Source organism: Lathyrus oleraceus, chromosome 3, assembly GCF_024323335.1.
Source record: "Lathyrus oleraceus cultivar Zhongwan6 chromosome 3, CAAS_Psat_ZW6_1.0, whole genome shotgun sequence".
NCBI classification, from domain to species: Eukaryota; Viridiplantae; Streptophyta; class Magnoliopsida; order Fabales; family Fabaceae; genus Lathyrus; species Lathyrus oleraceus.
The window spans coordinates 119,626,355-119,651,615 of record NC_066581.1 but is presented as its reverse complement, the minus strand read 5'-3'; the positions used below and the strand labels follow the sequence as shown (position 1 = coordinate 119,651,615).

At 36.6% G+C, this 25,261-nt stretch overlaps 1 protein-coding gene across 1 annotated transcript; it reads right to left on the bottom strand.

The window, feature by feature from the left end:
- Window positions 1-1,050: 1,050 nt before the first annotated feature.
- On the bottom strand, window positions 1,051-1,852 carry LOC127129986 (uncharacterized). Its single transcript, XM_051059074.1, has 3 exons — window positions 1,581-1,852; window positions 1,449-1,498; window positions 1,051-1,322 (listed from the first exon to the last, which is right to left on the bottom strand). The coding sequence occupies exons 1-3, from the start codon at window positions 1,850-1,852 to the stop codon at window positions 1,051-1,053; spliced, it is 594 nt and encodes a 197-aa protein (XP_050915031.1).
- Window positions 1,853-25,261: the final 23,409 nt, after the last annotated feature.

The window sequence follows — 25,261 nt, the reverse complement described above, 5'->3', positions numbered from 1 at the left end:
ATGGCGCAGTTTGGTGAGCTGCCATAAGCGTGACGGTTCGCTTCACAACATGAGCCTGATAATGCATCTCTGCAATGTCGCCCATTATGTTGGTATCATGTTAGCATTAACCTAGTTTTGACTTTGGCTTGGCAACTACGGGCTTCTTAGCTGCTGCAGAAAGCTTGAACGAACCTTTAACCTTAGCAAGCTTTCCAGAAGCAACATTCTTCTTCAATTTTTGGAGCAATAGCTTCTTGAAGTTTCCAAGAAGCTGTTTCTGTTTCTCTTTAATGAATTTTACAATCGCGTATTGGCTCGAACCGTTCTTCTCCTTCAACGACACTATTCCATCCTTAATCATCTCTTCGTAAGTAGGATGGGAAACAAGGTTTCGTGGTTTGGAATCTTTCTTAGGTTCGGTTTCCTTGACTTTTGACAACACTTTGAAGATATACCATCTGATGCTGTTTGCTTATGAGATTTTTTATCATGTTCAGGTATACCATCCTCACTAGCGGTAAAATTACCTGCACATTCCAGGCCTTGGGACACAGCGGTTGTAAAGTTTTGGATTCTGTTTGATACTTAATGCCGGTCATAAACTTGTGAATAGTTTTACAAGGTAATGTTGCAAGATGGCATTTTTAAGTCGACAATGGTATGCAAACAATGGTTATATTGTATGCAGCAAACTTGCTTTTTATGAATTTTGAATTTTAAACTTGTGCTTCTTCATTGGTTTCAGGTGGTACCATAGCAACAAATACTTCAACCTGAACGTGGGTGACGACGGCTGAAGCATTGGCAAGTGTGTTACATTCTGATGTTGACGGTCTATCAGGAGCATGGGAAAGATGGCTGATGCCACAGTTGAAGAATTTTAGCACCATCTGTTGAATCAGTTCCTGAGTGGTCCTCTTGCATAAGATATGCAGTCACTGGTAAAGGAAAGTATGGAACAACAGTTCCTCTTTTGAGACAAAAAAAATTCTGGATTCCTTGATGGCACCTTTACCTCCAACAGTAGCTACAACTGATGACGAGTTCCAAACAGTAAGTACAATTTCATCACCCTTTTTTATCAGATGCAGTTACAGGTTCATCACTTTTATCTGATACGGTTATAGGTTCTTTATCAGTCTCTTTTATAACATCTTCAAAGTGTTCAAACTCGTCATCATCAAAAGACTCTCTTTGCAACGCCGTGTTCCATAAAGGTGGTCTTGCTTTAAAGAGTTCAGAAAAAGGATATTTTGTTGCATAGTCCAACCATGGAAAGAAGGAAGGAACGGTTCTTCCATTTGAACCGTATTTCGTCACTTTTGACGGTATTATATGCTCTGTTGATATGCCAGCGGGAGTGAAGGAACACAGTAGACACAGGAAGAACGCTTGTGTGTACTATCCAGCAGCCTTGATCGCCTCGCATCATCTCCGTCGCAACTCGACCACTGCCACAGAGTTACCTGTTCCAACTGAACACGACAGTCCGACACCAAAGATTCCATTCTTGATCCTTCAACAGAAACACGGAATAAAGGCCTTCATCAAACAGGTTTTGCATTTGATTTTTGTGTTGTTGTTGTATTCTCCAAAACTGTTCTTCATTATGTTTGTAATGCTGATAAAGTTTTGGTGACAGGGGACTGTACACATCGGTACTGACGGGAGGATCTGGTATTCTAGTGCAGTGCAATACAGTTGTTCCAGATAAAACAGTGATGAAACCACATAGCTCTGATGCAATACTGCTCATACTTTGTCCTGAATAATCCTTAAACATGATTGCACCGGCTAATATTGTAAACAAAGTGAACAATGCATAATAGATTGGAGAAACCACTGTTGTGTTCAAAGTATCCAATGCCATATTAAGGTGATTTAAACTAGTAATGATGCAGGAAATGCCGACCATTGTAAAAATCCATGTTTGAAAGCAAATATTTTGATTTGAACCATCGAATGTAAGTTTAATGGCTATGCCAATCTCTTTTACAATCATGACAGTCAATGATCCAATTATGGAGCATATCCCAATATAAACAAAGACATTTGTTTGGTCGGTAATCTGTATAAACAAAATGACAAGGCTGTTGGTGCACCTTTGCTACCCAATCAGCAAACTCCTTGGCATTAGGGACAGTAGCAGACCCTTTGTATTGCATACTTCGCCAAATTTCAGTAGTCATCACCAAGCAAGAAGCATTGGGATCAATGGTAACATCACCAGTCATCAAACCAACATCAGAAAACTCTTCTTTAAATTCTCTATACTTCTGGTTACTAAATTCCTTGATAGGAGAAGTGTAGATAACACGTTGACCATCTTGAAGCGACATAGCAATTGCATATAAAGCCACAACAGTTTTCCCAACAGATGTATGTGCAGATACCATAACGGATTCAGAATTTTCAAGACAACTAATAGCTTGAGATTGAAAGGGATCAAGTGTAAACGGGAACTTCTTAGCAGGTTCTTTGGGTTGAGATGAATCAGAAGTAGTAGAAGATGAAGCGTGAACGTAGCCATGTGGATATGAAACGTCGTGAAGACAATCGTATTGCACTTGTGAAGTCGTTTTCGCTCAGAATATTCATCCAAATACTTCTTCTTCAAGAGTTCATATTCAGGACCGAGAAGCTGAATATAGTTCACAACATCAAGGCCGATAAAGGACTCAGTTGTGAATTTCACGTGATCAGATAATGCTAGGTGCTGCTCTTTGTAAATTATGTATTTTTTTGGATAATCTATGATTTGCAATGAATGAAAATTGGCGTTTCTTGTAGCAAGACAAGGATCTCTCTTTGCATCTTAGAAACTTCATGTATTCATGTGATGAGATGTTTTTTTTATTATAAGTTATTCATATGCCATGTACATTGATGATTATGATTGAATGAATGAACGAAGGAATCGAACTATGAATGAGTATGTGGAAATTCTTGAATATGAATGGAATTTTTTTTCAATGTGAATGAAGAAAATATGAATGTAGATTTGGAATGTGAAAAACGTAAAAAAAAATGAAATAGTAAACATGAACATGAATGAAGGATATGAAGGTGAATGAAGAAAGAATGCAAACGAGTGATTGATGGGGGAAAAATTTTCAGGGCCAAAATCGGGGTATGACACAAAACAAGATCAAAAGTTCGATCCAACGTTGAGTAATCATTTTCAAAACTTAACAGAACCAGCACGTATTCATCTATCCTTTTGTAAGTCGATTGCTTCATGCATCGGCATCTACCCTTGTCTATAGCACCTCTCCTTGCTCCATCCGTCGACTCTTGTTCCGTTTAGGTAGCACCCATTAGGTAGAACCCTTTGTATGATAACATAGGTAGCATTCCCTTATTCTTTGTATGATAACATAGGTAGGATTCCGTCATTCTTTATAAGATAACATAGGTAGAATTCCCTTATTCTTTGTATGATAATATAGGTAGAATTCCCTTATTCTTTGCATGCTAACATTAGGTAGATATTCCCATTTGTAAATCCTAACACTTAGGTCCACATTACATGACAACTCTAGGGCAGAGCTTCCCCATTTTTAGACCTTCCGTGCGTCTCCGATCTTGTGGCATGTCACTCCGTTCTATTGCAAAGAGGTAACTGCCTAAGACTCGATTCAGCGAGCTGCGACACCTGCTGCTAGGACGTGAACACATTGCCCACTCTCCTTTGACACAACTGATGTTTTCCTTTGTAAGTCCATGTTCAGATGGCAATCTCTGTGTAGCCGAACTACGACAACTCTGATTCTCATGTTCATATGAGATACGTAGGCACAAGATGCGATGTCATGCCGAGTTTTTGACTGACGACTAACAACTAATCCTTGTTTGCTTTCGCCCTTTTGCGATTCTTTTCTCTCGCTCTCGATGCGATTGAGACCTTCCCTTTCTCTTGCCCTAGTTGCAATCGAGACCCTTTGTTCCCGTAGTTAGCTGAACTACGTTTTGCTCTGATTCTCATTCCATATGAGATACGTAGGCATAAGATGCGATGTCTTAGCGAGCACACTTTTCTTTAACCCATAGGTAGCCGAGCTACGAAGACTCTGATTCTCATATTCAGATGAGATACGTATGTAGTGGATGCGACATCCTTGCGAGTCATTTTCTTTTGACCCCTTTTCTTTTAGTAAATAGTACATTAGATATAAACACACACCCTTTAGACAAGAATAATAAGAGTGGATACCGTAGAGTACTACGGATGCGTAGGGGTGCTAATACCTTCCCTTCGCATAATCGACTCCCGAACCCAAGATTTGGTTGCGAGACCTTGTCTTTTCTTTTCCTTTCTCCAGGTTTACTTCGAGCGTTTCCTTTCCCTCCTTTGGGATAAATAACGCACGGTGGCGACTCTTCTGTCATTTCTTTTTTTCGTCGGTTGTTTTTTTCGCAGGTTGCGACAGGTACAAGCTCTATAATCCAAATATTCGAAAGATCATCATAAGTCGTGACATGGAGTTCGTAGAAGAAGATTGTTGGGATTAGAGTGTTCAAGAAGACAAGCCTGATTTTATTCCTTACTTTGAAGAAGAAGACAAAGTGGAACAACCAATGATAGAGGAACATATTACACCACCGACCTCACCGATACCAAGGTTGGATGAAACAAGCTCATGTGAGAGGTCATCACGACTAAGGAGCATTGGAGAGCTTTACAAGGTAACCGAAAACCAAAACAACATTAACCTATTTAGTCTTTTTGATGATTGTAAGTCTCTAAGCTATCAAGAAGCGGCAAAAAACATAAAGTGGAGAGACACCATGGACGAAGAAATCAAGTCAATCACGAATAATGATACATGGGAACTTACTACCCTTCCACGAGGACATAAAGAAATGGAATAAGATGGGAGTACAAGGTGAAATTGAAGTATGTATTGTCTCAAGATCTATCTGCCGACATTTTCACTAAGTCACTCAAGCTGAAAACTTCTGTGAAGCTAAGGAATATGCTTGGAGTCACAAATAAAATTTAAGGGGGGATGTTGAAATATTAAACTTGATTTGGGCCTAACCTTATTATTTGATTTTTGGACTTAGTTATTTTTGGCTTAGTTTATTTTTGGTAATGTTTCTAGAAAAGTCTTGCAGTATTTAGAGTGTCTAGAGATTTCTTAGGATTGTAATATTTTCCAGAATACTCTTTGAATATCTAGAGTTGAGAACTCTCTAGAATTGGTGTGTCTAGAGTTCTCCTTAGAGTATTATAAATAGAGATATAATCCTAAACTTTTGTATCAAGCAAAAATATAAAATTCCCTCTTCCAAAAATAATTCTCCTACCTATCGAATTTATATTGAAACCTCTAATATTCTCACATACTTTCTCTAAACACAAAAAAAAAATTATTTCCGTCACATTCCATATCGTTGCGAGCCATATATTAGGCCTTTTACATTTTTATTATCCTCGCCTTTAAACAGTTCGCTAAACTCCAAGAGATGCTCAATTCCCGATACGTTGCTTATTATTGATACTCCAGGCTAATTACAGATGTGATGCCACAACTCGGTTGCGAACGAGTATTGATAGAAGATGTGCTGACTGGTTTCAGAAGTTTGGTTGCAGAACACACAACTGTAGTTATTTTGACTTGGAATGATGCCTCTTAAAATGTCTTTCAAGTGATTCAGCATGTTTTCTTTTTATTTGATAACCCACTCCAAAAGAATTTAAGTTGAATGTTCTTGAGAGTATGAAGAACTTTCTTCGGTGCTTTATAATATGAAAGGTAATACAATGGAATACTGCTAAGAACTGTGTTGACGAATGTTACTCTCCTGCCCACTCGTAATTGTCTACTCTTCCATAAACATAATCTTCTTTCTGTTTTTTCAAACACCAAACTCCATTTAAAGTTCTCAAAATAGATTAATTCATGTGATTTGGCCCATCCGACTCAAAATCCATATAGACCGTGACTAGTCAATCAAACCGTATAAATATAAATTTCAAAAAATATATATTAACATTTATATTGTCTTATTTTAAAATAATATTTTAATTTTTTTCACTAAATTTTTTCTTTATTAATCATTCAATTTAAATCTTATATATTAATAAAATCAAATTTCTTTCCTCGTATTTTATTAGTAAATTTTCGAGTATTACTTTATACATGTGTTATATTTAAAAATATATTATAGTATTTATAAAAGATAATATAATATTTTAAAATATATTATATTTAAAATAATATAATTTTTAATTTTATTTATAATAAATATTATAAAAAAAATTATTTTAAAAAAAAAAGACTCGTTTAAGATCAGGTAATCCGAAACTAATCTAGAATTAAACTAAGATGATAATCTTCGAGTCAATATTATAATATGACTTTTATGACTCAATCTTAAAAAGTCTGAGGCGGGTCAAATCCGGTCCATTTAGGATCAAATAATCCATTTTGACAATTCTATTTTCAACTATCACATCTTCTCGGATTTGCACCAACTACTAAACCCTAAGAACTTAACCGGAAATGATTTGGCACTGCATAAAAGGAAAGATGTTGCTTCTTACGTGAACCTCTCTTCCAAGTTTATCCCATAAAGCTTGCTTTTGCTGAAGTTGATATGTAATCCCGACACTAACTCGAAGCTTCTAAAGATGGTTTTGAAACTCCACAAATTTTTTGTTGTTCCCTCCCCATTATGATCATTTGATCAGCAAATAGATCAGCAAATAGAAGCAGGTTAAAATTCTGCCCTGCTGGAATCTTGTATCCAATAAGATCACCATTTAGGATATCTTTACATGATAATCCAGCTAATCCTTCTGCCGCAATTAGGAATATATAAGGAGCTAATAGATTGCCTTGGCGTAGACTACATCCAACTTTAAATTCTTCAGTTGGATTTCCATTTACCAAAATCTGACATATGACAGTTAAAAATGCAGGCCTGCAACCATTTAATCCATTTACTTCCGAAACCCATACGAACCGACATGTATTCCAAATAGTCCCATTCTATATAAATCATATTCTATACAATCATATGCCTTTTTGAAATCTACTTTGAACAAAAGACATTATTCCTTTCTTCTTTTGGCTAAATCGATAATCTCGTTGACCACTACAACACCATTAAAAATATGTCTCAGGGAAACAAATGTTGTTTGACACTTTGAAATCAGTTTTCCTAGAACATCTTTAATTCTTGCAGCAAGAAGTTTCACAACTATTTTATATAAGCAATCAATAAGACATATGGGTTTATACTCAAGAAGATCTATGGATGGTCTACTTTAGGGATCATTGTGATGAAAGAAGAAGTAATTGATTTTGGGATCATAGCGTTTGAATGGAACTCATGGACGAAAGCTATAACATCCTCCTTCAAGATCTCCCAACAATTCTTTAAGAAGTTGGAATTATTTCCGTTTGGATCAGGGCTTTTATTTCTATCACAGTTCCATATAACCTCTTTTATTTCTTCCTTTGTGAACTCTTTTTCTAATGCCATCACATCATTTGCTTCCAATTGATTAGCAGTTAACTCGTCAAGTACCGGTCTATTACATCTCCTTACACGAAATATTTCTTCATAGACCCTTTTTACATCCCTCTTGATTTCATCCACCCCTTCCAACATTACTCCATACTTTTGAATGGATACTTTTTTATTACTCCTTCTCTGGTGTTTAATTCTCCTTCTTTGATCCACTTCATTCTTTATTTTTGCTTCAAGAGACTTTCTTTGTAGTATAGCCGATGCAAAAAAGATTGAGCAATGACTGCGGGAGTCGAACTAGATGATCCAAATAGATCCAGCCTAAAGAACAAGTCATTCAAAACAATCCAGACTAATGTCACTACGCCAAAAATTGGAATAGACAGCGCACCTTAGAGGGCGCTTTATTACAAAAGCGCCCTCGAAAGTGAAGCGAAAAATAAGGAGCAATAGACAGCGCACTTTAGAGGGCGCTTTTGTAACAAAGCGCCCTCTAAGGTGAAGCGGAAAAATAAGGAGGAGATAGAGGGACAACAATACATGGGGCTTTTTAGAAAGCGCCCTCTAAGGTTACCCTTAGAGGGCGCTTTTAATAAAGCGCTGTTATAAGTCCATGTGCATTTCCAGCTTATAAAGCGCTTTTGGAAAGCCTTAGAGAGCGCTTTCATAAGCGCCCTCTTAGGCCCCCTTTAGAGGGCGCTTTGTTTCCACAAGCGCCCTCTAAGGTGAAACGAAAAAATAAGGAGGAGATAGAGGGACAACAATACATGGCGCTTTTTAGAAAGCGCCCTCTAAGGTTACCCTTAGAGGGCGCTTTTAATAAAGCGCTGTTATAAGTCCATGGGCATTTCCAGCTTATAAAGCGCTTCTGGAAAGCCTTAGAGAGCGCTTTCATAAGCGCCCTCTTAGGCCCCCTTTAGAGGGCGCTTTTTTTCCACAAGCGCCCTCTAATGTCCCCTTTAGTAAACATTAAAATTATAACATACTGCGCGTTTTGTTATTTCACTATCTGTTATTAGCGTTCTTTTTCACGTTAGGGTTCTGAGGCGTTTTCCTTCCACCTCTGTTAGATCTACATGCGCGTTTCCTCCTTCTACCAATCAAAGGTACACGCTTTTCCCAATTTTTGTTTTATGTTATTGCTTTGTTTTAGCTTTGCCCAATTTCTGTTTTACCTTATTACTGCGTGTTTCCTCCTTCTACGTTTGTTTCGACCATGATAGCGGATGCAATAGGAAATTGACGGTTGGTTTTTAATGACCATGATAGCGGATGTAATGGGTTATACGACCTATGAACATATGATTTTGTGTCAACACCAGTATCATTAGAAACCTAGGTCCGAATGTGTTTGAACTCTTCTGAAATTGTTTTTTGTTTATTCTAATTAGTAATGGATAATACATGGATGTCTTCCAATCGATTGTCGAGAGAGTACGAGAATGGGGTATCAGAATTCGTTAAGTTTGCCGTTGCGCACGCCGAAGACCCCAGTAGAATGATATGTCCTTGCTTTGGTTGTTGTTATGGGAAACGGGTTGACGCAGTTCAGTTGACATCGCATCTAATGAGGCATGGAATTGATCGAAGTTATACATGTTGGAATTTGCATGGTGAGAAAAGTAACGATAATGTTGAAACGGGGGATAGTACGACCTATGCCTCAAACTATAGTGGCGTAGATACATACGATTTTGATCGAGTTGAAGAGATTGCAGAAGCACTTGAAGGAGATCTTAAGGATTGTCCCGAAATGTTTGAGAGGTTGGTAAGTGATGCAGAGAAACCTTTGTATGATGGTTGCACTAAATTCACAAGATTGTCTGCGGTATTAAAGTTGTACAACTTAAAGGCGGGCAATGGGTGGTCGGATAAAAGTTTCACAGAGTTATTAGCCCTTTTGAAAGATATGCTTCCTGAGGATAATGTTCTTCCCAATCGAACATATGAGACCAAAAAGATGTTGTGCTCTATTGGCATGAGCTATGATAAGATACATGCATGTCCAAACGATTGCGTTTTGTTTCGAAATGAGTATGCATCGTTAAATGAGTGTCCTAAATGCGGTGTCTCGCGATATAAGAACAAGTTGTCTCCAGCAAAAGTCTTGTGGTATTTTCCTGTTATTCCGAGATTTAGACGCATGTTTCGTAGTGAAACCGATTCAAGACACTTGACCTGGCATGCAGATGAAAGAATTATAGATGGAAAGTATCGACATCCGGCAGATTCACCACAGTGGTTGAAAATTGATAATGATTATCCTGAATTTGGAGAAGAATCAAGAAACCTTCGCTTGGCATTATCTACTGATGGAATGAACCCACACGGTATCCAGAGTATCTCACACAGTACATGGCCTGTGATTATTATGATTTATAACCTACCTCCATGGCTATGTATGAAGCGTAAGTACATGATGTTGTCTATGTTGATTTCTGGACCTAAACAACCAGGGAATGACATAGACGTGTACTTGAAGCCCTTAATCGAAGATTTAAAGATTTTGTGGGAGACCGGTGTGGAGGTTTATGATGGATATAGGAAAGAAAGTTTCAACTTGAGGGCGATGTTGTTTGGCACAATTAATGATTTTCCAGCATACGGAAATCTATCAGGGTATAGCATAAAAGGTCAATGTGCGTGTCCTATTTGTGAAGATAAAACAGATTGGAAGCGCTTGGAGTTTGGTCAGAAGAATGTCTTTCTCGGTCATCGGAGATTCTTAAATTCAAATCATCACTACCGTGGATGGAGAAAGGCGTTCAATGGAGAGACAGAACAAGGCAGAGCTCCACCTATATTGACGGGTGATCAAATTTTTGAAAAGGTGAAAGATTTGGATACTCAGTTTGCCAAGCCTTTTGCCCACACACTTGTCAAAAGTGGGTGGAAGAAGAGGTCAGTTTTTTTTGAATTGCCGTATTGGAAGTCCTTGTATGTGAGACATTTTCTTGATGTTATGCATATTGAAAAAAATGTATTTGAAAGTGTTATTGGCACGTTACTCAATATACAAGGAAAGTCTAAGGATGGCCTTAAGGCAAGAAAGGACTTGATAGCGATGGGAATAAGAACTGAATTAGGACCCTTGAAGAAAGGAAAACGAACATATCTACCTCCTGCTGCTTATACTCTATCTAGAAAGGAGAAAAAAACATTGTGTAAGTTTCTAAGTGAAGTTAAAGTTCCAGAAGGGTACTCTTCAGATATTAGAAGACTTGTGTCTATGAAAGACCTCAAGTTAAAGAGTTTAAAGACCCATGATTGCCATGTTATAATGGAACATTTTCTCCCAATAGGTATACGTTCTATTCTTCCAGAAAAAGTAAGAAGCTCTATAACTAAGTTGTGTTCTTTCTTCAAGTCAATTTGCAGTAAGGTGATCAATCCTGCGATCTTACCAATGTTGCAAAAAGAAATCGTTATTACTTTGTGTGAGCTTGAAATGTTTTTTCCTCCATCATTTTTTGACATAATGGTACATCTAGTTGTTCATCTTGTGAAAGAGACACAATTGTGTGGACCAGGTTATATGAGATGGATGTACCCTGTTGAACGTTATATGAAAATATTAAAAGGGTACGTGAAGAACCGAAGTCGACCAGAAGGTTGTATGGTTGAAAGATACATTGTTGAAGAAGCGATTGAGTTTTGTACTGAATATTTGTCTAATGTTCAGTCAATCGGACTCCCCAAGTCTCAGCTTGTCGAAAAGAAAGAAGGAAAAAATCTAATTGGAAATAAAATCGTGGCAGTATCAAGGGTCGAACGGGATCAAGTGCATTTGTATGTTCTGCACAATGAGAATGAGGTTGAGCCGTATGTTGAAATTCACAAGGATGTTCTCCGAGGTTTAAATCCCAATAGAAATGAAAATTGGATAGTACGAGAGCACAATCGATGTTTTATACCTTGGTTTAAGGATCATATCTATTCAAAGTATTATTCAGATCCCGCTTCAATAACAGAAAGGTTGAGATGCTTAGCATATGGTCCAAGTTTCCATGTTTTTTCTTATAGCGCATACGCGATTAATGGATACACATTTTATACCAAAGAACAAGATGATAAAAGTACTATGCAGAATAGTGGTGTCACCGTGGTAGCTGAAGCAATGCACATATCAAGTGTGAAGGACTTAAACCCCAAATTTGCAAATCTGTCGTATTTTGGTGTTATCGAGCGCATTTGGGTGTTTGATTATGAGAAGTTTCAGATTCCTATATTTGGTTGCAAGTGGGTTGAAAATAATAACGGCATTCGAATGGATAAGTCAGGATTTTTGCAAGTGGATCTTAATAGGGTGGGATACAAAGATGAGTCTTTTATTCTAGTCTCTCAAGCTAGACAAGTGTTCTATGTCAATGATCCGAAAAGTACGAAATGGTCTATAGTTCTTTTTTCCAACAAAGTAATTGATGAAAACACTGGAGATCAAGGTGATATTGATGTTGAGATTGAATCGTTTACCAGAAATGATCAAGATGAGAATATTATATCAAATGATTCATATATTAGAAATGATCATAATGAGGGTATTTGGATCAATCCAACCGTCCGTGTTGTTAAGAGACATGTAGAACATATTCCAACCAAGAAAAGAAAGAGAACTTAGTGAAAAAGGTACAGGTCAAATGATTTTAATTGTTTTCTTTATTACAGGTAAAATGACTTTTATGATTTTAATTGTTTTCTTTATTACAGGTAAAATGGCTATTATGAAGTCAATCATTCGTGCAAGAGACAAGGGTGTAAAATTTGAAGTACATTGGAGTGCTGAAGACCAACTAATTTTTTTTCATCAGGCTTGTGTCTCAATAGAGGATGGGTATCTACCTAAAGTTACTTTTGTAGTGGTCCAAAAGAGACATCACACCCGTCTCTTTTCTGTCAACCCCAAAGAGACCGATAGAAGTGGAAATATTATGCCAGGTTTTTTCAATATATTTCTCAACGCAGCTGGTATATATTATCATTTGAATTTATCACTTTTTGCTGATTTTGTTGTTCTAAATTGTCAAAGGAACCGCGGTAGACACCAACATTTGTCACCCTAGGGAATTTGATTTTTACCTTAACAGCCATGCAGGAATTCAGGTAATATTAGCTATGTCATTTAACTTTATGCCATTGTTTACTATTTGTTGCTCAATCGCCTTTTGACAGTTCTGTGTTATTTGCATTTGGACGTGTTCTTTTTGCAGGGGACTAGTCGACCAACGCATTATCATGTGCTGTATGATGAAAATAAATTCACTGCAGAGTTTGACCAATAACTTGTGCTACACGTAATGATATGATTTGCTTTTTTAATCTTAATTAATGTTTTCTAAACTTGTACTGTTTTCATTTAATTTTAGAAGACTTCTGATACTATTTTTTTCCATTCAGTTATGCGAGGTGTACTCGATCTGTCTCAATAGGTTTGTTACTCGATTCCCTTTGCTTGTTTTTGTTTTAGGCTATACAAAACTTTAGTTTAACAAAAATGTTATCTTGTACGCAGTTCCTCCTGCCTATTATGCACACTTGCTATTATTCATCATGGGTGGATGGGCGTTATTTTGTTTAGTATTGGTTAGAACTACTAGACAGCTTTTGGATACAGTGGTCACTGGGTGTTGGTTGCTATGGATCTTTCGAGACTAATAGTGTATATTGTTGTTGTACTTTTACTAAATCATGAATATGTTGTTGTATATTGTTGATCAAAGAATCATATATTAATGTTGTATATATGAAGGATTAATGTTGTATATAAATGGATTCATGTTGTATATATCAATGGATTAATGGTGTATAACATTGGATTAAAGGATGAATTCAATATGAATTTTACACTTTTGCAGCATGCGAACAGGTTACCAATTAAATATCCACTGTTTTTCAAACAAATTTTTTTAAAATAACTAACACTTTAGAGGGCGCTTTTTCCTGAAAGCGCCCTCTAAACACTTTACATTGACAACTTTAGAGGGCGCTTTTTCCTGAAAGCGCCCTCTAAACACTTTACATTGACAACTTTAGAGGGCGCTTTTTCCTGAAAGCGCCCTCTAAACACTTTACATTGACAACTTTAGAGGGCGCTTTTTCCAGAAAGCGCCCTCTAAGGTGTCCCTTTATGGACCACTCCAGAGGGCGCTTTTTTCTGAAAGCGCACTATAATGTGGCCACTTTAGACAGCGCTTTCTCCAGGAAAACAAAGCGCTGTCTTTACCTATGCCAGCGCCACTTTAGAGGGCGCTTAAAAGCGCTGTTATAGGCCAAAATAAGCGCCCTCTTTTCCCTTATTTGGCGTAGTGTGTAAGCTAAATCATCATCAGTCTATCAACATGAGCTCTAAACATAGGTTTCATCCTCGTCCAGTATATTAATATATCTATAATTTTTTGCTCTATATTTGTGTTACTTACAGTCTTAAGCAATTGAGCCTTCCTACCTTTCCCTTTACAGTTCTAGATTATCCAATTAAGCTTGTTATGCCACTATCCTCTGGAGAATGCTTAATTTGTAGCCAATCTAACACTTGCTTCCAGATTTGCTTTAAGGAATGATAGACAAAATGTAAGTGTTATATAGTTTCCTGGTGTTGTGGACAGAAACAACAACAATGATTCACAATCAAGCCAAATCTATACATTCTCTCTTTTATTGCAAAAACCTATCTTGAAAAGCTAACCATAAAATAAAGTTAGTTACAGGTCTTGCCACATTACCATAAAATACTTTCCTTCATTGGACAACCTGTTGCACACCTTTAATGCCATGATAAACTTCTTTGGTTTTGAACATTATGCTTGATCGTAGGGTCTGCCATATTTGTATTTGATGTACCAAGTTTCTTTGCCTTAGAATTTCCTTCATGATCCAAGAACATCTGCTTGTCACACGGGTTGTCATTTATCAACATTTTTGATATAAAAGGAATGTATCCATTTGATCCAAGGGCGTCAGCTTTTCCACTTAGGTTCTAAAGTAGTTTGATCATGTTAGCTCGATTACATTCACGTAAAGATATCAAATTCACACCACATTGATTCTTTGGAGAGCAAACCTGCTTCCATGACACATGAGACTTTCTTGTGATTTCATCCTTCCTGTCCATATAAAGGTTCTGCAGATAACCTAAATGTTTTGAATCACAAATTTTTGTAATGGTAAGCATTGCATCCAATAATTTGTGATTGCAAAGATCACACTCTTTAATAGTTGTATCCTGCCTTCAAAGCTAAACAATCTAGCACTCCAATCCCTGATTCTCACAACAATCTTATCAATCAAGATCATACAATGTTGTACGGAGTGTTTTTTTGATAGATAGAGGAACCCCAAGTATCTAAAGAGGTTCTTCTAACTATTTATTTTAATATTCAATTGTTATTTTTATCATATACTTTAAATCCATTAAATCTATTTTTAGAAAACTAATTTCTTTTATGAAATTATAGAAGTCAAATAAATATAATACAAATGAATTTAATTCCACACTCAAATAATCATATATTTTGGAAGTTAGAAGAAATTTATCTTTTATTTTAACCACTTATAAAATAATGTAAACAGATAATGATATTGAATTTAACCACTTATAAAATAATGTAAACGGATAATGATATTGAATTGACCGTGTAAAATTCTTTGCATTGATTATTAATCTCAACATAAATAATATTAAAATAAGTTTTTATTAAAATATAATAGATAAATATATATATCTATATATCTATATATGATTAAAAAAATCCAAAAATAAAAAAAGAAATATTTTATTTAAAATAAAAAAATGATTTTTTCCAAAACAAAAGCATGTTTTATCGAAAATGCAAAAAAATAAAACAATTTTTTATCGAAAATAAAAAATTTAAGTTTTTTTGGAAAACAAAAAAAAGTTTTTCTTCGAAAATAAAATAATTAATTTTTTGAATATAAAAATGATTTTTTTTCATTTTATATCCAAAAAACATTTTTTAAATTTAAATTTAAATTTTTCATAAAAATTTTAAAAAAATGATTTTCATGTTAGGGATGAACATAAACCATCCATCTCTGCTGAGCACCTGAATTATCAACTCTGCAGGAAATTTTAGGTCAACACCATACCAAATGGGAGACAACCTTGCCAAAAATACTACTTAAGAATCAACGCTGGCAGGGATCAGGAGTGAACTCTGCTGGGGACTTGCGGGAAACAAAACCATGTGCTAGATCGTTGAAAATATGCGCCTACAAAACATATTTTTGATATTTTCATGTTAGTCTTTTACAACATATATTATATTGTTGCTTATTAGTATCTTATTAAACATTAATTTATTTTTATCTATGGCTTGTAAATAAGTTGGTTTAAAAAAACATGTCAAACTCTCGTTCCCAATCATCATTCACCTAATGAATCTCAGATTTAATGCAGCAAAAACATCGGGTTAGAATGCAAACAACTTTACTCTTTACTCAAATTTAAAAGAAGCCATTCTAATGCTCGTAAATTTACATTAGAAACTCATGTAGGATAGTAATCATACCAGAATGCAACTCCTTGACGTACATCATATCGAATTTTCTTATCAAAGCTTCTTTCTTTCCTCTTCTGTCGTAACCTGATTAATGAGGTTTTCGCTGTGGTTGACTATATTTGATAGGAGATTCCATTGATCCCTAGATCAAAACTCAGAATTAGAAATTTCTATTCAGCATAATGCACTCGAACATTAATCAAGTTCAATTAAGAATAATTTCATTCACCCAGAGTACCATTCACACTACATGCACACCAATTCACCAACATATAAGTAGTCTATGATATTTATCAACCATCATCAACATATATGTACTTACAACTACACATTAACACACCTACAAATATGATGACTAAGCAAGCATTTTGCAGGTCATAAGTTGGCAACACCCCACAGTAACAACATCGCTTTAACCAAATGCAAATTTTCATTCTCAAATAACCTATAAATTAATTTTAAACAAAAAGTAATCAAATTTTGTAGCTTAGGTCACTTATGTAGAAAAATCACTAATGATAAAAATAAATGAGAATAGTGTTAGAATCATACCTTATCAGCCATAAGAGATTTAAACGCACACACTTTTGTAGCAAATGTATTGAAGCTTTTATTTATATATATATATATATATATATATATATATATATATATATATATATATATATATATATATATATATATATATATATATATATATATATATATATATATATATATATATATATATATATATATATATATATATATATATATATATATATATAAAAGGAGGCAGGGCATAGAAAAATTATCAGCTATAACAATCCAAACCATTAAAAAGGAGGATCAAAATCACAACTATAAAACAGAAATATACAGAAAAAATCAGCATCAATTAAAGTTAGAGCTTTCCAGTCCAAGGACATTTGTAGCAACACCAAAATCATAAAAGTAACAAGAACACATTCAATGGACGTTGAAACCACTCGTTCCTCTGTTGGTTTGGAAATAAAATAGGGTTCTCAAGTCAAGCCGAGAAGACACTTGATTTTTCCACGGACATACCAAGATATCATTTTCATGCCAAAAAGATACTTATGTCTTCCACGTTTTTTCATGTCATCGAAGATCCCGAAAAAACTATATCATTCTGAGTTTTTCAAATTCACCAAATCACGGCATGCCAAATCATCCTCAACCCCCTCTACTCCTAGAACGTCTATTCGAAGGGATACAAAACTGAAAAGGGGTCAAGGTATCTCTAGGTAAATCATCACATAACTCTAACCACCTAAACATCTTATACCAAACTAAGGATACAACCTAATAGGTCACAAAGAGATGGGAGGTCGACTCAATGTGTAACAAACAAAAGGGACATGAAATAGTCCCAAGGTTAAATGGACTCTCAACTTAAGTAAGTTATCTATAGTTAGGATACGATCTTAAAAAAGCTGCCAAAAGAAAACTATAACTTTAGAATGGACCCAGCTACACCAAATAACTAGAAGGACTAAATCTACGGGAGAGACCTGACGACCAGGGGAAAATGCCCGGGCTAATAGACAGGGGTAGGCACAAGACACTAAATAAACCCCATCACTCGACTCATGCGACATCCACTAATTACTTTAAAAAGAATGGGTGAAGTCTCTGATCACATACTAGAACTCGGTAAAAAGATCCAACTCATAGTAAAAGAGGAAATGTCTCCTCCACTTGAGATCCCAGATCCAACTCTCCCCCTGTCATCTACCGACCTCCCTAATAAGTTTATTACTTTGGTCAGAAATAAAATAAAAACCTAGGGAATATAAGATAAAGCGGAGAGTCCACAACCCTAATATACTCCAAAAGGGAGATAAGGATACTGTAGCGGTAAAAATTATGATCATCAAGCTATGGATAAGCTAGACATCAATAAAACCAGAGTCGTCACCGCATTTTATTGTTTCCAAGGGAAAAGGGAAAAAGTACGAACAAAACCCCAAAAGTAAGAAGTTTTCAAATCAAAACTAATAAAATGTCAGAGATTACAGATAAGGGGGTTGGTTACACAAAGGGAAGATGTTAGCACCCAAAGTGTCCTAGGTACTCCTAGGGAGCCCTTTTTGTACAAAATGATGTTTACAAACAAATAGAATGGGGGGATGAGAAAAGAATTCATTAATTATAGTTTTGTGTTTGACAAGATCTTCGGACTTGTGCTTACGTACCAACATAAAAATGAGGGATCAAAACCTTGTAGTTCGTGATACAAATTTCAAAGTGGATGCATTATTTTTAACAAAAATTAAGTTTGAAAGACACAAAGGCCTGAAAATGGTTTGAATGAGTTAGTTCTTTTTGGATTTTTTTTTAAAGTTTAAGTCAAGTATAGTTAAGTTTATTTACAAGTTTGATTTGAGAAAAGAAGTTTGGAAATGCAATGGCATAAGACCAAAGTTTCTACCTTTTTGCAAAGTGGACAAAGTTTAGAACAAAACCAGTTTAAACAAAGAAGAGTTTTTAAAAGGGGGAGATATTTTAAAATTAAAGATATGGGGAGGAGATGAAGAGATTAATCCTATGCACAAAATTAAAAGTTAAGAGTTGAAAAGATCTGACCAATGGGTAGCAATCCAATAGATAAGAATGTCAATAGAAACCCATATTCCCTTGGACATTTAGAATCAAGCAACACACAGATGCACAATTATATTATCTTGAAGAGCAAGGCATCAAATAAAGATATCCACATCCAAGCTTAGTCACTCCATGATCTTCTTCAAATTGCCGATGTAACAGATGAATTCACAAGTCACAGGTTCAAAATAACAACATCACAATGATCATGTTGCAGATGAACTCAGAGGGATCTTGAATGATGTATCAAATGAAATTTCAAACTGCTAGCACTTGGTTTCATAAAAATTGACATTGCCCAAGTACTTTAGCATAGGAATGTTGCCTAAATTCTAAGTCCATTTGTCCAATTTTGGTTCCTAAGAGACCTCATGATGCATATGATGTGAATGCTCTATGGGGGAATATCGCCACAAAGGAAAAGAAATCAGAGAGACCGAAAGTCCGCAGAAGTATAATGCATTTCGTAAGAAAAATTCACTAGGGAGACAGAGAATCTGAGGGGATAAAGGAGTTATGCGTATGCCAGGCTACGACTTAAAATTGCTGGGGGACTCGAGGAATTCCATACAAAAATGGAAAAGACTCAGCCGGGGAACAACAACATTTGTATGGGGTACGAGTAAGTCAGGATAAAACTGAAGTACTTAAATCATGCAGGGAAAGTGGTTTCACTAAGGAAACGCGCACTCAAATCAACTGGGGAAGAAACAAACTTCAACACAGGAGGAGCAGAAATCTATTATCTACTACCTGTTACTGGGTGAGGAGATAATAAAGATCTGACAGAGAGGACATCCGTCACCGGTTAAGATGAACATATCAAGGATGACTCGCTGAGAATTGCCAAGAGGGAGTATTGATTACCGGTTACTGGGTAAAAGTAGCCTTGTTGGGGAAAATCGTAGAAAAAATAGGATTTAAAACTACCGGTTATTGGGTAGAATACCAAAGATGAGAATATCCGTCATCGATTAGGATGAACATGTCAAGGATAGACTCAACAGGGAAGAAAATCCATCATCGGTTAAGATGAACATATCAAGGATAGAATTGCCTGGGATTGTTAAGGAGGATACCCATCATCGGTTAAGACGAACATATCAAGGATATACCAACTAAACAACACGGTAGGAATTACATCTATCAAATGCTGGATAGAAGACCATCAAAGAGAAAATCCATCACCAGTTAGGATGAACATATCAAGGATAGACTCTGTGAGGGGAGAAAATAGGAATTACATCTATCAGTTATTGGATAGAATACCATCAAAGAGAAAATCCGTCATCGGTTAGGATGAACATATCAAGGATAAACTCTGCGGAAAAAAGTAAGGTTTACTATTACCGGTTACTGGGTAGAATACCACAAGGAGAAGGAAATCCGTCATCGGTTAAGATGAACATATCAAGGATTAACTCTCTGGGGAACACAATAGGGATTGCAACTACCTTTTTACTGGGTAGAATACCAAAAGTGAGAGTATCCGTCATCGGTTAAGATGAACATATTAAGGATAAACTCACGCAGGGGAAAGAAAGATATCCGTCACCGGTTAGGATGAACATATCAAGGATATACTTCCTAGGGAATCAGAAACAAATGAATCCACTGGGAACTCCACTGTTGGGATACTTTTGTCGGGTATGGGGCAAGAAGTAACAAGCTGCCAACTAAGAAGAATATTACCAGTTACTGGGTAATAAGCTCTTAGGAGACTCAAATCATCTATCTAGGTAAGAGCTAGAAAGAATTAGTCAATAAAGACTCAATCCAATGAGGACATAACTCAAGGGGAGTGATTCCATCCAGATAATCAACTAGGGAGGAAACTGAAGCAATAACCATCCACGAGGAAACAAACTCAGTGGGGAAGAGGAGAAAGGTTAAAGTTTTTCTGCCTAAGGGGTTGACACTCTATACTGGAGGGAGGAAAAACACCGAACTCGTATGGGGATAAAGTATCGCCATACAGAGAAATGAGAATCTCAAACCAATAAGTTAATCAGATATGATGATGCAAATATGCAATTATGAAATTATATGAATGTGTATATATATGATGATTATGCTGACAAAACGATCACAAAGGATGCAAAGGTGTCGCAAAGAATTTGAATCATCGGTACAATCCTCGGTCAATCCACAAAAAGAGGGAGACAACTGCTGGAGAACAGAGAAATCAATAACCCAAAGGCTCAAATCTAGCCGAGGAAAGAGATTTGTTGAGGAGAGGAAAAGTTATCGAGTCTGCAGGGGATTTTAGGTCAACCATATCAAACGGGAGACAATCGTATAGAAGATAAACACAAAACAGCTGCTCAGAAACCAGGAGGAAACTCTGACTGGGAGCGGGTCGGATGGCGACTGGTGTGGGGAACCAATGCAATCTACCAAGGAAAACATCTTACTCTGCTGAAGATCAACCCTACTGAAGAAACGTGAACTCCATTGGGGAATACTACTGAGGAAATAACACGTCGCAAGGTACTGAATAAACCAACTCAGCTGGGCAAATAAACTGAGTTCTACTAGAGAACAAACACTTCGCAGGGGAACCGGATCAACACAAACAACTAGGGATACCCGAAGGGTTAACTGCTTGGGGAACCTATGATGTTTCACACTTAAGGACTTGCTGCTCTTTGAAGTACTGTTGATATTCCCTTTTAATTGCCTTGAAAATTTCTTGTTTTTATATGTTTTAAGAAAAAGGATTTTGACTAAAAAAAATTAAATTTCCAAAATGATCATAATAAAATTTAGACTATTGACTGAAGTAAATAAGAGTAAAAACAATTGGACAAAAGCTCAACTTTATTTAATGGGATGGTAGTCTGTAAATGACAAGACTCCATAGATTTTTACAAAGTTGAAAATGATAATTTACATGGAAAAAGGTTACATTGAATACAAATGATCCTTAATCCTTCTACCAACTCTTGATATCCACTGTGCTCTTGACCGCTACTGGGGACGATGACTCGACGTCATCCCTTATGCTCAGCAAAGTCCTTTCAATACTGGACGATCAACAAACTACAATTACTTTCCGTAATCACTAATTTTTGCATAAGTTGCCCCATGGTGGGGTACTCAACTTATCAGGAGATTTTTTTTTTATGTTTCTAATTTTTGCCTGGACCGCCCTTTCGGGTTTTCAGTCCACCGAGACGCTCATCCTTTTCGGGTTTTCAAATTATCGAGCTGTTCTTTTCCTTTTCTAGGCGAAGTATTTCTTGACTGCATCTGCGTTCACAGGACGAGTGAACTTTTCACCATCTATAGTTGTAAGAATTAAAGCACTGCCTGAAAAGGCTCTCTTAACAACATATGGGCATTCATAGTTAGGAGTCCATTTTCCCCTAGAATCTGGTTTGAATGACAAGATCTTCTTGAGCACAAGGTCACCTACTCTAAACACACGAGGTCTGACCTTCTTATCAAAAGATTTCTTCATTCTCCGCTGATATAACTGACCATGGCACATGGCAGTCGATCTCTTCTCTTCAATTAAATTCAACTGATCAATCCTGGTTTGACACCATTCAGCCTCAGTCAACTTGGCTTCCATGAGCACACGAAATGACGGAATCTCAACCTCTACGGGGAGCGCTGCTTCCATACCATATACAAGAGAGAAATGGGTTGCCCCTGTTGAAGTGAGGATGGATGTACACTACCCGTGCAAAGAAAATGGGAGCATCTCATGCCAATCCTTATATGTCACAACCATCTTCTGAATAATCTTCTTAATGTTCTTATTCGCAGCTTCAACAACCCCATTCATCTTGGGTGTGTAGGGAGAAGAATTATGATGTGCAATCTTGAAGTCTTTGGAAAGAGCTTCCTCCATATTGTTATTCAAGTTCGGTCCATTATCGGTAATGATCTTGCTTGGCATACCATAACGACATATAATCTAATTCTTGATAAACCTTACAATAACTTGCTTAGTTATATTTGCATACGATGCCGCTTCAACCCATTTTGTGAAGTAGTCAATTGCCACCAAAATGGAACGATGTCCATTCGAAGCTTTGGGCTCAATCATCCCAATCATATCAATTCCCCACATGGAGAAGGTCCACGGGGAAGAAATAACATTCAATAGTGTCGAAGGAACATGAATCTTATCAGCATAAATTTGACACTTGTGGCATTTCATCACAAATTTGCAACAGTCAGATTCCATTGTCAGCCAATAGTAACCTGCTCGCAACATCTTCTTTGCCATCGCATGTCCATTGGAATGAGAACCAAAGGAACCTCCATGCACTTTAGTCATCAACAAGTTTGCTTCGTGTCTATCCACGCATATGAGAAAAACCATGTCGAAGTTTCTCTTGTATAATATATCACCATTCAAGCAGAAATTACCGGTTAATCTTCTCAAAGTCTTCTTATCTTTCAAAGATGCCCTAGACGGGTAAACCTGACTTTGGAGGAAACATTTGATGTCATAGTACCACGTCTTCTCGTCTTTGACTTCTTCAAAAGCAAACACATGAGCTGGCCTATCAAGACGCATCACAGACAAATTGGGAACTTCATTTCAATACTTCACTACAATCATTGATTCCAACGTTGCAAGAGCATCTGCCATTCGGTTTTCATCTCGAGGGATATGATGAAACTCAACTTTTGTAAAGAAAGTTGAAATCCTCCTTGCATAATCTCTATATGGTTTCAAACCGGGTTGATTTGTCTCCCATTCACATTTGATCTGATTCACAACCAAAGCTGAATCTCCAAAGACATCTAAATACTTGATTCTGAGATTCATGGCCTCTTCAAGCCCCATAATGCAAGCTTCATATTCTACCATGTTATTTGTACACTTGAAAGTCATTTTGGCTATAAATGGTATATGCGTGCCTTGAGGAGTAATGATCATTGCCCCAATACCATTTCCATATTGATTATCAGCTCCATCAAATACCATGCCCCAACAGGAACCTGGTTCTGTCCCTTCTTCAAGCAATGGTTCATCACAATCTTTCATTTTTAAGTACAAAATCTCTTCATCAGGAAAATCATATTGCACCGACTAGTAATCTTCAATTGGTTGGTGACTCAAATGGTCTGCCAAGATACTTCCTTTGATCGCTTTCTGAGATCGGTATTCGATATCATACTCTGATAACAACATCTGCCAACGGGAAATTCTCCTAGTTAAACCAGGCTTCTTAAATATATACTTGATCGGATCCATTTTGGATAACAACCAAGTGGTATGATTCAACATATACTGACGCAGACGCTTAACAGACCAAGCCAATGCGCAACAAGTCTTCTCAAGCATAGAATACCGAGTTTTCACAGTCGGTGAACTTCCTACTGAGGTAGTAAATTGCAAATTCTTTCTTTCTAGTCTCATATGGCTGACCTAGAACACAACCCATACTATCTTCAAGCACAGTCAAACACATGATCAACGGTCTTCCTTCAACAGGTGGAGACAAATCGGAGGTTCAAGCAAATATTCCTTGATACTGTCAAAAGCTTTCTGGCAGTCTTCAGTCCAATCACAAGATTGATCTCTCCGAAGAAGCTTGAATATAGGTGCACATGTGGCAGTCATGTGTGAAATGAATCTGGAGATATAATTCAAGCGGCCGAGAAAACCTCTGACTTGCTTCTCAGTTTTGGGTGCATGCCTTTCTTGTATTGCTTTGACCTTGGCAGGATCAACTTCAATACCCTTCTCGCTGACAATAAAGCCCAACAACTTACCAGAATGAACACCATAAGTACACTTATTGGGATTCAGGCGGAGTTTATATTTCCTCAAACGCTGGAATAACTTGAACAAATGCTCAACATGTTCCTCTTCGTTAATTGATTTAGCAATCATGTCATCGACATATACTTCAATCTCTTTATGCATCATATCATGAAAAAGAGTAGTCATTGCTCTTTGGTAAGTTCCACCAACATTCTTTAAACTGAAAGGCATCACTCTATAATAGAATGTTCCTCAAGGTGTAATGAATGTGGTATTCTCCATATCTTCGGGTGCCATATTGATCTGATTATATCCAAAAAATCCATCCATAAACGAAAAGACTTTGAATTTAGCAGTATTGTCTACCAACATATCAATGTGCGGTAAAGGGAAATCATCTTTCAGACTGGCTTTATTCAAATCTCGATAATCAACATACATGCGGACTTTTCCATCTTTTTTTTAGCACAAGAACAATATTGGCCACCCATTACAGATACTCAGCGGTTGTAAGACCCCAATATTGACCATAAGATCCCTCATGGAATCATATCATTGCACGTTGCATTTGCCTCAAGGATCATAGCATCTTAGCTCCCTACCCTAGGGTTAGGACTTGTGTGATTTGGTTTGAGACCACCAAGCATTCCTGAATTGTATATTATTGCTTTTCTTATTTTGTTTACTAACCAAAAGCATAAAAATATGTCACTAACTTTGTTTGTTTTGAAGCTCAAGTAGTCATGTGATCCAAGGCTCCTAGGAGGCCTCTATCCCCATTGAAGTGGCCAGATGAAAAGTGAAAGCAAGCATGACAATGGTTCCCAAAGCTCTCAATCATCATATATGTCTCCCAAGTATCTCAATTTTCCAATTTGATCAAGATAAACCAAAGGGCTTGAGGATTGCTTCCCAAGAAAACCCTAATTCAACTGTGCATTGA